The 15,232-nt window shown below is 36.9% G+C and overlaps 2 protein-coding genes across 2 annotated transcripts in view; both read left to right on the top strand.

Annotated features, from left to right (window-relative positions):
* The window catches only part of LOC109241972 (cytochrome P450 94A2-like), a 7,709-nt gene extending 5,060 nt beyond the window's left edge, over nucleotides 1-2,649 (top strand). The window contains exon 2 of the mRNA XM_019408795.1: nucleotides 1,500-2,649. Coding sequence (XP_019264340.1) covers nucleotides 1,518-2,471 — 954 coding nt within the window. The 5' untranslated portion in view covers nucleotides 1,500-1,517 and the 3' untranslated portion in view covers nucleotides 2,472-2,649. The remainder of the gene's footprint in view (nucleotides 1-1,499) is intronic.
* A 592-nt stretch (nucleotides 2,650-3,241) lies between these two features.
* Nucleotides 3,242-4,075, top strand: LOC109241966 (uncharacterized mitochondrial protein AtMg00810-like). Its single transcript, XM_019408790.1, has 2 exons — nucleotides 3,242-3,386; nucleotides 3,837-4,075. Exons 1-2 carry the CDS (start codon nucleotides 3,242-3,244, stop codon nucleotides 4,073-4,075), a joined length of 384 nt encoding a protein of 127 aa, XP_019264335.1.
* Nucleotides 4,076-15,232: the final 11,157 nt, after the last annotated feature.

The raw sequence follows: 15,232 nt of genomic DNA on the forward strand, positions 1-15,232 counted from the left end.
TATATATATATATATATATATATATATATATATATATATATATATATATATATATACACATGCACTAGAGGTCATTGAATTGTGATGATGTAAATCCTAGATTAACAAGAGGTTTGTGATGCTTGTGCTGGATACAATGGAACTTATGGAATAACTATCGAGAAAAACGTGCAGCTTGTTGCTCCATTCCAATTTTTATATAGCGCAGTTTGACTCAGATACATAGTTTTAAAAATATCATGACTTTTGAAATTTGTGAATGTTGTGATATTAACCATGCGGCATGCCATAACATTTGTGTAGCTAGACCACATTTGAAATTGTAGTCTTAAATATGCCATAACATTTGTGTGACTATAAAAATTTCTCTTTAAGGGCTCGTTTTGGCATGAGAGATAAGAGATAATTAATCCCGGGATTAAATTTGAGATGAGTTTATCCCATGTTTGGTTGGGACAAATCGTGGATTAACTAATCCCGGGATTGTAGTATTTATTTTATCCATTTGAGAGGGTGTGATAATTAATCCTGTGATAATTAATCACGGGATAATTTCCCAACCAAACGACCCCTAAAAGTAAAATGAGAAGTTTAATTAAGTCATTTTGTATTCAAACATAGAAATAATGGTACATAAATTGGAGAGGAAGGAATAGTATATAGCTGACCAGGTCCATGTCTGATATTCCCATATCCATTATCACAATCAAATCTTCCATTCTTTTCAAAGTAGTTTGTTTCTGTTGTGAATCATGCGTTGCACTATACATTTTTCTAATAGAATCTGTTTATAAATATGAGATATTATTACGTGAAGCATCTTGCAGTATCTATTTATTTGTCTTGATGTCTGAAATAAATAGAGTATGAAAGATTTAGTAGTATTGTATGCCCACTTCCAGTATTTATTTATTTATTTTTGTTGTTATCATAAATATGTCTGTAAAGGGTACAGTTTTTGGTATCCTCTATTCTTCTCTTAAACCATGGCTGATATTGATTTGTTTTTCTACCTCTTTACATTCTTTGTTATTCTCATATGCGCCTACTTGTCTCGACTAAAGCAAAACTCTTTTCAATCTGCTACAAACTCAAAATCCTACCCATTTAAAGATGTCATCAAGAATAGGCATAGGTTGCTCCAATGGACGTGTGAAATCTTTGAAAGCTCCTCTACCACCATCAACTTCCATGGGCCCTTCGGTGGCGGTTGGATTTTCACAACCAATCCTTCCAACATCCAACACATTTTCAAGACACGTATAGATATCTACCAAAAAGGTAAAGCTTATACAAAATCCATGGCAGATGTATTGGGGGATGGTATCTTTGTCTCAAATTGCGAGAACTGGAAAACCCAAAAACACCTTTTGAACCATTACCTGAACCAAAATGCTCACCACAAGTTTGTCGAATCAATTACTAGAAAAAAGCTATTTGATAACATGGTCCCCATTCTTTCAACTTTTGCTGCTAATGAAACTATTTTTGATCTTCAGAAAATCATCCGTAGATTAATGTATGATCTTGCATTTCAAATTGCTTTGGATTTCGACTTAAAATATCTGTCGCCAGCTTTACCAGAAACCGTAGTTGCGGACGCCTTTGAGCGTGCGCTGGAGATCAGCTTCAGCAGGTATTTATCAATTCCTGTAATATGGAAAGCCAAGCGATTTCTTAATCAGGGAACTGAAAGGGAGCTTAAACTAGCCATCAATCAAGTACGTTGTTTTATTGAGAAAATTATGATGGAAAAGAAGGAAAACAATAGTTCCGCTGCAGATTTCTGCTCAAAGAACCAAGACTTAGGGGAGAAATTTCTTGTTGATGAAATTCTCAACTTCCTTCTTGCAAGTCAAGGAACCATCTCATCTGCTTTGACTTGGTTCTTTTGGTTGCTCTCTCAAAACTCGAATGTTGAGGCACAAATTATCAAAGAAATAAAAGAAAAACATGAGGAATCAAGGGGTAGTACTAGCACTAGTGCTAATAATTCCATGTATAAGAGAATGGTGTATACACATGCTTCACTATGTGAATCCATGAGACTTTTCCCTCCAGTCCCAAGTGGTGGAATGGATGCAATGCAAGATGATGTTTTACCCGATGGAACAATTGTGAAGAAGGGAATGAGTATAATGTACAATGCTTATGCAATGGGAAGGTCTCAAGAATTATGGGGTTCAGATTATATGAAATTTAGACCAGAGAGGTGGTTGGAGAGAGATGTCAGTACAGGAGAATGGTGCTTTGTGTCGAGACCTTCGTTCGCCTATCCAGTTTTTCAAGCAGGGCTGAGGATTTGCTTGGGAAGAGAGAGTGCATTTCTGCAGATGAAAATGGTGGTTTGTCATGTTTTAAGGAGATTCAAGGTGGTGCCTGCTGTGAAAGGTGTTGAGCCAGTTCAGATTTCATTCCCAACATTAAGGATGAAAGAAGGATTTCCAGTTAGGATCGTTGAACGCTGCTAACAACATCTTTAAACATTATTTCTCTAATCAATTACTGCTATGAACTGGTCAAGTTCGTGTAAGAGTGATTTATCATTTTAAGAAAACTAGCAAAAAGAATGTGTGAGTTTGTTATCTATTTGAGTATATATGGCATATTATCATTTGGGAAGTTAAAAATAATTACCTTTAGTTAAAACTTATTCATATATTCTTTAAATATATTTTATTATAAACGATTTTAATTTATAATAGTTTTATGTAGCTTCTAATCATCCAAATCTTTTGCAAAATTATTAAGAAATTAATGTCCGAATTGAGATAAAAAGTCAGATAACGGGGGAATACGACATATCTATGCTCAGGAGCTCAGGAGATCAAGCAGACCAAGTAGACCTCCTGTGCGGCTGCAAGATTATGTCACTAATCCAGCTAGCCAGACATGTGCATATTCTATCTCTTATATCACCTACTCCAAGTTGACACCTCCAATGCCAGCACATGTTGGCACTTTACTCAGCTGTGTATGAGCCTAAGTCTTTTAGAAAAGCTGCCACTGTTCCCAACTGGATGCAAGCCATGAAGCAAGAAGTGGCATCCCTAGAAGATAACAACACTTGGACCATTGTGGACTTACCGTCTGGCAAAATACCCGTTGGCTGCTAGTGGATATTCAAAGTCAAGTATATGGCCTCAGGTGAAGTTGAAGTATATAAGACCAGGTTAGTGGCCAAAGTGTATAGTCAGAAAGAAGATCTAGATTACACTGAGACCTTCCTTCCTGTGGCAAAATGGTCACTGTAAGATATGTTATTGCTCTGGCTGCTTCTAGACACTGTTTGATCTGCCAAATAGGTGTGCATAATGCCTTCCTCAATGGTGATCTTCTTGAAGCTATATACATAAGGTTTTTGCAGACAGGGGGAGACTCAGAAGGTCTGCAAACTACAGAAATCTCTATATAGCATCAAACAGGCTCCAAGAAAGTGGAACATGAAATTAACTGAGGCTCTAGTGAAGATGGGGTTCCAACGGAGTCACTTTGGCTAATCTCTATTCACCAGAAGAGAAGGAAATGATATGGCGGTAATCATAGTGTATTTAGATTACTTACTTATAACAAGCACTAATCCCAGACAACTGAACCAGACAAGAGAAGACCTACAAACCAGATTCAAAATTAAAGATCTTGGCGAACTTAAATTTTTCCTAGGTATTGAGTTTGCTAGGTCCAAGGAGGGAATTGTAATGAATCAGAGAAGGTATGATATGGAATTAATCTTTGAATTTGGTTTAAGTGGAGCAAAACCTGCTAGAACTCCTCTTCAAATGAATTAGAACTAACCTCAGTGGACTGTGATAATTGGGTAAAAAACAACACTGCAGATGAGTTTCTAAAGGATCCTAATAGCTATCAGAGGTTGGTAGGTAGATTATTGTATTTTACCATGACCAGACCTGGCCTAACTTTTGCTGTGCAAGTCCCATGTCAATTCATGCACAGTCCAAAGACATCTCACATGGAAGCAGCCCTTAGAGTAGTGAGATACACAAAGGCTTGGCTTGGTCTTCTGACGCCTGCCAACAACACAAACAAGCTGATAGCCTATTGTGATACTGACTAAGGAGCTTGTCGCAAATAAGATCAATCACTGGCTATTTGTTAAAATTTGAGAATGCTCTAAAATCATGAAAATCTAAGAAATAAGAGAATGTTTCTAGGAGTTCAGCTGAAGCATATTTTAGAAGCATGGTTGCATGTGCTGCTGAAGTTACTTGGCTGATAGGACTATTTGAAGAGCTGGGAGTGAAGGGGGAACTACCTGTTGATATGTTATGTGATAGTAAGGCTGCAATCCAGATTGGTGCTAATCTAATTTTTCAGGAAGGACCAAACATATAGATATAGACTGTCACTTTGTGAGAAAAAGGATTCTACGAGTAATGAGAACAAAACACGTATCTCCTAAGGAGCAACTAGCTGATCTACTGACGAAGAGTTTGGGCTAGGTGCAACAAGACTACCAACTGGAAAACTTGGGAGTAAAGAACCTATTCAAGCCATCAGCTTGAGGGGAAGTCTTGAAGAGCAGTTACTTAATCCAAGTTGTAGTTGTAGGTCCCACATAAGCTTAAGTCGTTATAATCTATAGAATTAGTTAGGCGGTTAGTGGTTAGCACTTAGAAGAAAATATATATATATGTTGCCTCTTGTACAGCTTTGTAGAGAGACGAATAAAGAAGAAAGTTCGTATAGATACTCAGAAATTCTCTCCTCTTCTTCCCCAAACCTACCGACGTAGCAGAACCTTCCATCCATGGAAGTTTTAAATTATAATAGGGAAAAAGAACACATTTAATAGGTTGAGACACAGAGAGTAATTTACAACCAAAAGCGTGGAAAGCAACGTGTGATGATTGCAGTTAAACCTATCCTTTTTTTTTTCTTCGTCTTAGAAGTTTGATAATGTAAGCAAATCTAAATATACAGAACATGAAATCCACTTATAATTTTGAATAAATCTGATCAGTAGGCCAAAGACTATTTTGTATCCTTTATTTTGCCTCCCATTACTACAATATCTTCTGGTACTTATTTCTCAAAGAAGAAATTTACCAAAGACTATTTTGTATCCTTTATTTTACTTCTCACTGCTACAATATCTTCCAATACTTATTTCTCAAAGAAGAAATAAACCGTACTCTGCCTTCCGAACTCCAACTCATTATAGCTGGACAACGACGACCGCATTTTATATGTTGAATGTCAAGAGAATTGGAAAATAGGAATTGGGAATATACACTGGATAAGAATTTTATGATTTAATTTTATATATTGGATAAGATCATGAGTATACACTGGACTCTGGACTAGTTTTTAGTATTTCCTATGCTACGCACGTTGTGTTGGACTCGTAACAAGAATTCAATAGGAAAAAGGAAATTACAATCCAAAAGCTTCTGACTAGCAAAGGCCATAGATTCGGAGCAACGCGTTTTTCATATATTTTAAATTTATTGGCTCTTTGCTTTTCTAAGTATGCCATATATGTATTGGATTTAACAAGATCTAAACTGAAGAAAAAAATTGACACATAGAAGTAATATAATAAGGTAGTTTTGACCACCTTGATTCAAATTTTATCGTAAAGGTATAAAGGATATCTACTAAGACAACTTTATCTATCTTACCCATATAGGCCACAGAATAATGAATATTTATATCAGCTATTCTTTCCTAAATTTATTAATTTATACTAATAGTACTCACAATTTAGTGACGTTCTGCTCAAATTTATTTCCACCCACACACTCCATCCGTCTTGAAAGAATCACAGGTTTATGAGGTTAAGCAATCAAATATTTTTTCTAAGTGAATGCTGACATTAGAATCTTCAATATATATTTTTTGAAATGAAAGATACTTAAAATTAAAATACATAATTTAAGTATTATAAATCTCAATTTTTCATAACTATATATAGAGAATATTTGAAACCTAATGTAACAATCCGGGCGGTCGTTTTGTATATTGTAGCCCCGTTCCCCTATTTATCGCTTCTTCTATGTTCATTGAAGTTATGTGATTTGTCTGGGCAGATGAATTGGTTCCGGGGAAGTTTCGGAGTGAATTGGACACTTAGTCCCAAGGTTGAAAGTTTAAGTTGAAAGAGCTGACCGGAGTTTGACTTTTGTGTAGGTGACTTCGGAATGGAGTTTTGATGGTTCCGATAGCTTCGTAGGATGATTTTGGACTTAGGTATATGTCCGGATATTGATTTGGAGGTCCGTAGGTTGGTTAGAGAGTTTTTGGCGATAGTTGGAAGTTGAAGGTTTGGAAGGTTGAGAGGTTGGATCGAGAGTTGACTTTGCTGATATCGGGTTTGGATTTCGGTTTCAGTAGATGAAACACGTCTGTTGCGTCATTTGACACTAGTGTACAAAATTTGAGGTCATTCGGAGTTGATTTGATATGTTTCGGCATTTGGTTTTAGAAGTTGGAATTCATTAGTTTCATTAGGCTTGAATTAGGGCGTGATTCGTGATTTTGACTTCAACTAGGTCTGTATCGTGTGTTAGGACGAGTTGGTATGTTTTGATGGGGTCCTGGGGACTTCGGGTGTCAATCGGATTTGAGATTTCACTTAAGAAAAATGCCAAAGCTTTAGGTATGGTGTAACCGCACCTGCGTGGTTTTGGCCGCAGGCACGGAGCCGCGGAAGCGGCCGTTTGTGCACAGGTGCAATATTTGGGAAGGCTATCTGGGACCGCAAATGCAAAGAGTTTTCCGCATCTGTGAGCCCACGGATGTGTTTGGTTTTCCGTAGAAGCAGAGTTGAGCTGGGCAAGGTCATGGTCGCAGATGCGGACGGGGAGCCGCCTTTGCGGGAGCGCAGGTGCGAAGTTTGTCCGCATAAGCGGACTCGCAGATGCGGAAGAGTGGAGGCTTTAGGAGGACCGCAGATACGCAATTGGGTCGCACCTGCGGAACCGGTTAAATGAGCCGCATGTGTGGATTGACTGGCAGAACTTATAATCGAATGGTTTCATGTTTTTCTTTCATTTTTGACTTGTGGAACTCAGCTAGGAGCAATTTTTGAGAGGGTTTTGGTTACAATTGAAGAGGTAAGTGAAGATTCATCAGTTTTATTGATAAATATTGATTACCTCTTGATTATTACACCTAGTTTATGTGTGTTTGAGGTGGAAATTGGGGATTTTAGACTATGTTGTTGGAGAGTAAGATTTGATGATTTGAGGGTCGATTTGTGGTTAGAATTATATGACTTTGACATGGTTGGACTCATAATTGAATGGGTGTTTGAAATTTATGAATTTTGTTGGGTTTGTGGTGCGGGCCCGGGGTTGATTTTTTGGGTTGACTTTCCCATTTTGATTAAAGACTTTAGCTTTATCATTTGAGATTGTTTCCTACGGTTATTATTGATGGTATTAAGTTGTTTGTGACTAGATTTGAGTCGTTCGGAGGCCGATTAGCGAGGCAAGGGCTTGTTGGAGTGTTAATTTGCGCGTTTTGAGATAAGTATCACATCTAAACTTGGATTTGAGGGAAAAAATTTAACCATGAGAACTATGTTATATGAAAACTGTTGGTGTGACGTATGCGCTAGGTGACGGGTGTGTGTGCGTGCACCGGCGTGTTCATGGTTTGGGGAGGCCTTTAGGCTATTACCGGGATTGTTTTGCAATCATATCTTGTTATCCCCACGTTTTCCCCACTTGTTTAATCGTTTGAACTGTGATTCATCTTAGACATCCTGTCTAGGATAAGTGCTATTTGTTTGAGACTTTATAGGGCTATTCTTGCAGTCTCAGAGCTACATGCTTTATTTGTACACATGTTCTCAGTCATGATGCTATACCGTGAATGATATCTCTACCTCAGTACTTCTTATTTGATTCCTCACATGTTGTTGATCCCTTTTATGTGTAACACTATTAAATCGAGCATTTTGAGATGTGTTTATCTGAGATATGAATGGTAAATGATTGGGTTTCGGTCATAGAGCCAGTTTGGTATTGATTTTAAGGTGACGCGTATGTCGGGCCCATATTGGCTATGTGTTATTGTTTGGGCCGACACGTGCTCCAGGCTTCACTATTGGGCTAAATGATTATGATTGGTGTTTGGGCAGGATCTTCACCTCCGGAGTCTGACATACCAGCAGTGGACCCAGGCACATTATTTTATATAGGCAGAATGGCCTAAATGACATCTATATTTGTGCCACTTTGTCATGTCGGTCCCCAAACTTAAAAATTTGCCAATTGAACACTTACACTCCTTCAAATCGTGTATAATAAACGCTTATGACAGGAGGTTGTCAGTGCGTGTAAAACAATCTCCTCCACGTTGGCTGCCACGTCAAAAAATAACAATGTGTAGATGCCATGTCACATGGTAGATTAAAAATAATTAAAATCAAAAATAAAAATAAAAATAAAAATAAAGTTCAAATATTCCCCTCACTCAAATGGTGCGACTATTGTGAACAGTAACATAGCAACATCGGAATGGCCAATGTGCCCTCGTCCGGTGGTGAAAAGCCACCGGACCAGTCCCAAAGGATGTGTCTCACCCTTAAGCATAATCCCCACCTAGGCGCCCCTCTCATTTCTTCCCAAGCTGCTGCAGATTTCAACAATGGTGGATCGAGTACTGTAGCGAAAATTGCTTGGGCAAAACTGATATTTATCATATCGGTTCTGGTTCAAATCGAGTGATTCCAAGCAGTGGAGATTGTTCTCCACTTCAAATACCATCGATCCACCAAGTTTCAGACAATTTCAATGCCGGAATAGTCTCCTCCAACCAACTGAATATGGCCGGCGAACACTAGTTGGTCGAGCATGGAGCTACAGGTGTCCAAATTGAACAAGACCAATGCCAATTGACTCCAACTAAGCAAGTGATTGATGCCAAACGATCAAACAACAACTACAATGAACCAATCATCACAACAATTCAAAAAAAAATCTGCAGAATTGCAGACACCAGGTGTTCGACGAAATGCAAAAGTCAGTTTTAACAAGTCTTGCCTTCATTGATTTTTGAAATTGGGGGGTTAAATTTTCTCAAAAAGTTCTTATCTTTTTAAAGGATTAATTGGTAAAAGATGTATAATTTGTGCTTCATTGAGGTGTGGTGATTTTTGAGGATTTTTTGGTTGACCCTTTTTTTGGTTTGTTGGTCTTTTGATAATTTGATGTGTTTTCCTTCTACAAAAAAGGGCATCTGAGTTATTGGCCAAAGGATTCTGAATTCATGATAAAGTTTCAGATAGGGGAGGGGAGAAAGAATTGGACAGAAAATGTTGAAGAGAGAGAAAAAAAGAATTGGATAGAAAATGTTGGAGAGAGAGAGAGAAAAGCAAAGAAGAAAAGCTCACTTTTGTTCAACAATGGAGGATGAACAATCGGGATGAAGATGACAGCCAAAAAATGACTCTTCGTGCCTTTTTAATAGGCCTCACGCTCCTTAAACGAGTGTAGCACACGCACTTCAGTAAAAAATGCCACATAGCATGAGCAGGGTTTAAAATGCTCAGTTTTTAAGGGTAAAGGGGCTTGGTTGGCAAATTGTTGAGTTTGGGGACCGGCATGATAAAGTGGCACAAGTATAGGTGCCATTTAGGTCATTCTGTCTTTTATATAGGCGAAATGGCCTCGTGGCCACTTAAATTTGTACCCGTTTGTAAAGCCGATACATAAACTTACAGTTTTCCCATTTGAACACTCCAACTTTACAGAATGAGTACTAATAAACCACTTTGACCATTGACTATGCTTATATGGCAGTGACATAGGTGATGTGGACAAAATGCGTATCAATCACGCAGAAAATGCGCGTGAATGCAATAATCTGATTAAAGAAAATACTATAATCAATAGGAAAAAATAAAAAAAATAAAAAAGAAAAGTAAAAAAATGACCCCTAGCCCGTCAGTACTCATTTTCGCTCTCTTTCTTCTCTTCAACTTAAGCAAGGAGAGAGAACATCAAAAATTTTAATTCCGACCAAAATTCGATATAAAGATTGTGTATTTTTACTTATATCTTACGATTTTGGAGTTTTAGAAAAGATGGGGTTATGATTGGCTGCCAGCGAAGTGGAGGTGGCAGCAATTTAAGTTTTATGGTGGTCAAAAGTACTCACCACTATAAACCAGCGGTGGTTTGAAGAAAACCCTATCGTCGAATCTCTTTGCCAAAACGGTAGCAAAAAAGGGGAAAATATTTCACTACAAAAAAATGGCCTAATTGCGGGGGTTATTTTTAAGGTTTGCGGCGGTTAAAAACCCCCGCAATATGTTGTTACGGCAGTCGCTGAAACCCCCACGATAAGAGTCGCCGCAATCAATTTGCGGCGGGTTTTTGCTGACCACCAGAACTAAGTAGCGGCGGTTACTTCGCGGCGGTTGACCCCCGCAAATCTAAAATTTTAATCTTTCTAAAATAATTTTCAATTGCGAATTGCGGCGGTTTGAAACCTCCGCAATATAATTTTAAAATTTTTTTAGCTTATATTTAAAGCACCTGAAGTCATAACCTCGGATTCATTAAATTTTTTGAATTCATATATTATTTACAAAATCACTTATTAAGCTGTAAATCATTATTAAAGCAAAAAAAAAAAATTTAAAGTTAAGAGAAATCCATAACATATCATAAAATCATAAAATATCATTAGTCTTTAAAACTAAATTGTCAACATTAAGTAGCATCATTAGACTCAAAAACCAAATTTAAACACAAAACATTCACTCCAACATTCTAACTCCAAACACCTAATTATATTATCACAATTAATTATCTAAGACAACTACAATAAAATCAACGGTTGTCACTAGAATTACTATCACCGCATGATCTTCTTGCGCCCATGGGTAAAAGGGGTCCATTGCCCGCATCACTTGGCTGCATAAAAAGAAAAAGCAAAGTATAAAAATTCTATAAGAGGCGAAAGCGTGTATTTCTAAAAATAAATTGAATTTCATAAATTTCAAGGAATAAAAGGTTAAAATGTGAAAAGTTAGGGGGAACAAACAACCCCACGCAAAATGCAAGCTGGACATTACCGTAATAAAAAATAAAATAAAAAGATGTTTAGTTACTACTGTATATGTAAAGCAAACATGAAAATATAATCTTATTTGATCTCAAGCTCAACTCTTATTGCCTAGGTAAGCATGAAGCACGATCATTATGCTAGCGATTTCGGGGAGATTGTTTTCTATCAGACCGATCCACACATCTTCCGATCTGCTCCAAAGGATGAATGACTGAGAAACAGAAATCAAAACACTCTCATTCACTAGTTTCACAAACTTGGTATTAGCTATAGTTTTATAATTGCAACCTATTGAAAGAATAGGTTTGAGAGCTTTTTGTTAGTCAATAAGATTGTTTATTTCTCTCTTGAAAACAAAACTACAAGAAAGAACAGGGCTTTTTTTTTTCATGTTTCATGGTTTATTTCTATTCCATCAATCTTGGCTTTCCCTTTTTTCTTTCTTGGTTCGACAACCGTATGGTTAATTCCAAGGTGAGGGAAAATGACAGTAAAATCTTGTTTGCTTCCATTAGCTAAATAGTAGTCTTTGTGTACTTCTGGCTATTGTCACAAGGGTAATTCAAAGTAAAAGAGGGTGAATACATTTGTCCTTTTGGTGTAGGCAAAGGTTATATCAGGACTGTCCAAGTACCTTCCCATTATTTAACGTAGTTATTTAATCCCTACCGAAGCAATAGTCCCTGAAAACTACTCAACTCGTGCAAAACTCTATATATATATATATATATATATATATATACACACACACACACACATAATTTATAGTCTCAATCTCTTGGATAATTATATTGGTACTCAAACTTCTAGGAATTTTTATCCTATGCGTATACTAACAATAATATCACCCGTGCTACTGCTCTTAAATTGAGTAATCATGTTAGCTCATTATCCTTAGATAACCCCACAAATTCTTGATAATCAGTCCACATTCGGCAGAATATAATTTGCAATTATCACCTTCCATATACCAATCATCACAAAGCTTGGAAATAGTACAGTTATTTCCCTGGAATGTACACACTATTATAGCAAATTAGCTATAAGAAGAATACTAACTAGCTATTAGAAGGACTGAGAAAAGAGATGTTTGTGCAGATATACTGCACATTATGCTCCTAATTTTATAAAATTATGCCCAAATCAGGCAATGCAGTAACTCTAGGTTCTACAAGAATAGGACTAACCTAAGCCACTCTATCTTTGCAAACAAAGAAATTTAAGTGGAAAAAATTGAAGAACTTTACTTACTGTTGTGGGAGAAACAGTCGAAGGAGAGGCAAAGAACCCCGCAAACTGTTCTGTTATTGTCCCTTCTTTCATTATCATATATGCCTTGAAAGCATTCATCATTTGATTGAGAGCATTCATCATTTGATTGAGAGCATTCATCATTTGATCGTGAGCATTCATCATTTGAATATGGTTCTGTTGGCATTGGGACGAACATGAACCTTCACTACTTGAAGCACTTGTACCACAAAAATGAGGTCTTACTTGCTTAAAAACTCTACTGGGGATAGATCCTAATCCCAAGCACCTCACCCTTCCAGAGTGCTCTTTTACTAGCACCTTACCAACGGCATCATTTGGAAAAATTTGAGACTCGTCCATGGTGCTTTGGCTCAAAGCTAACTCAATTTTTTCCTACACATACAAAACTCATTATTACAATTAAACCAATAGGAATATGTAAAGAGACTAATTAAACCAATAGGAATATGTAAACCAATACAAAACTCAATTTTTGCCAACTGATTCTTGAGAAATATTTTTAGTAGTTTGGGTCCAATTTGTGAAGCATGAAATATGTAAAGAGACATTTCTTGGCTCCCTTTTCCATAAACTTGTTTGAGTAAGTTGGCAGTTAGAGTTCAAATTGATAGTTGACGAATAATGAGAATCACCATGAGCAAGAATGGAAAAGCAGGGTACTGAATTTCCTATGACTGATATGAAATAGAAGAAGTGATATAGGAAATGGGCAGAGTTAGCTAATTCACTTGTTTAGGCTGATGGCAAGTTTCTATAAGGCATGCAATAAGTCTTTCAATACGTTTGTGATCTCAAATGATCAGGTTTTCAGATACAAAGACCAGCATTAGCCTGCTTCAGTTATCTAGCTTACTCCTTATTCCTCATGATTTCTTTTTTGAGATAAGCTAAGAATTCACAGAAACTTACGCATATTTCTTTTGCTTCTTTATACTGGTAATCAACAAAAGAAATCCATTGATCCCGCGGAACTCCATCCGGCACATTATCAATAATCTCAGCTCTACTTTTAAGTGGGTCTTCATATGCCCTCCACAAGTTAAGCTTATTTGCAGCCCATTTCTTTCCAATAGATTTATAAACATGTTGCCGCGCAACTGACTCAGTTGTCTTAAAGAAGAACTTGGGCTTCAAGAATAAAACATTTATTAGCATATCTATTACATGCAAATATAAAGTTAAAAGATGGAATAGAGATATAGTTGTCCTTCTCCAAAAAAAAAATACAGTGATATAATTGTAAGAATATAGAGCTTATACCTTTATAATTTGATCTAAGACGCGGTTGAAGTATGACAAAGGTAAACTAGACCATTTCTCACAATGGATTGGAAATAAAGTGCAGTCACACGCTAAAATTCCACAAAAGCCTGAAAGTAGGCTGTGTGCATCTCCAAATGGTTCATCTAGGTAATCAAAATCAACCACGATACGTTCTTCACATGTTAAATTTAGCACTTCCTTGACTTTCACTTTGAGTTTTTTCACATTTTCTTCTGAATCTGTATAAGAAAAGAGATAAGATGAAGCCGCGAGAAAGATGAACAAAGGCTTAGAAGGGACTGTTGAATATGCATTAATAGTCAAAAGTATTTACCTATTGCTTCTACAGTCCAGTGGCTCCCAGAACGCTTTCTAGATGCAGTCTGAAATGTTGGAGCTGGCTGTAATGAATTCTGAATCTGTTGGAGCCGGATGTGATGTCGAGTGAACTGACCGAGATGGCAGTGATGCAGAGTAAACTGCCGGCGCCGGTTGTGATGCGGCTTGATCCATCGGAGCTAGCTGAGATGTTGAGTGAACAGATTGAGACGGCTGTGATGCCGGCTGAAATGTTGGAGCCGCGTGCAATGTGAGCTGATCCATCGGAGCTGGATGAGACGTTGAGCGAATTGATCGAGACATATCTGCAATTCAATAATTAATCCTGCTACAGGAAGAATGAATTTAATAAGTAGGCAAAGCATATCCACAAAAAACTTCAAGATAGAAGAACGGTGTGCAAGTCAGAAATGCCGCTATCGCTCAAGTCTAATATTTTACGGTATTAATTAATAAAACAGGGCAACCCTGTCTTATCTAAAATATGGTGTTCTGATCTAAGAAATGCCCATAGGATGCTATGAATAAATTCTATTTTAGCTTCATAAGTGGAGATGCTATATGCAGAAGAAAGGAATCTGTTGTTAGTTTTACTGAGATGATAGTACAATCCCTGCATTGATTCAGATTCTCACATTTTTTTTCGGGAAAGGGGGGGGGGGGGAAGCAAGTCATGTTTCGAGGGGCCAAGCAAGTACATATGGTAAAGGATACAGGCAAGAAAGATTTACAAAAATAAGAATCTGAAAGGTGCAGAAAATAAGATATACACAAACAAGCTTAACAGAATTCTTAAGGGAACTATTCTAACAGAATTTAACACATCACATTGCATTCATTTAATAAAAAAATTAGTCCGAAACATAATTAAATTCAAAACTGAAGCATGAAAAAGATCAACACCATCAATAGTAAAAAGAAGCATATAAAAGAAATCCAACACTAACCTTAGAATCACCATACACACCTATATAAATCCTCATGCAACATGGTGTAGAACATTTATATTTCCTACTAATTCAACAAAAAAATCTCAAATAAACAGAGAAAACCCAAATCTAACAGAAAGTACCCAAAGCAACAACAAAAACAAAATTAAAGCCACATGCAATTGAAAAACACACAAAAATTACAGATTATACAAACCCAAAAATAGGGAAGATGAAACATCTGTAGAAATAACATTACACAAAACCAAAAATAGGGTAGAAAAACTTACTATAATTAAAGATACTTGTCGATTGCTATGCTAGAGTGAGTGATAGAGATGCCTATGCCACTGCTATAGGGAAAAAAAGTGAGGAAAATCGAT

Source organism: Nicotiana attenuata, unplaced genomic scaffold (assembly GCF_001879085.1).
Source record: "Nicotiana attenuata strain UT unplaced genomic scaffold, NIATTr2, whole genome shotgun sequence".
NCBI lineage: Eukaryota > Viridiplantae > Streptophyta > Magnoliopsida > Solanales > Solanaceae > Nicotiana > Nicotiana attenuata.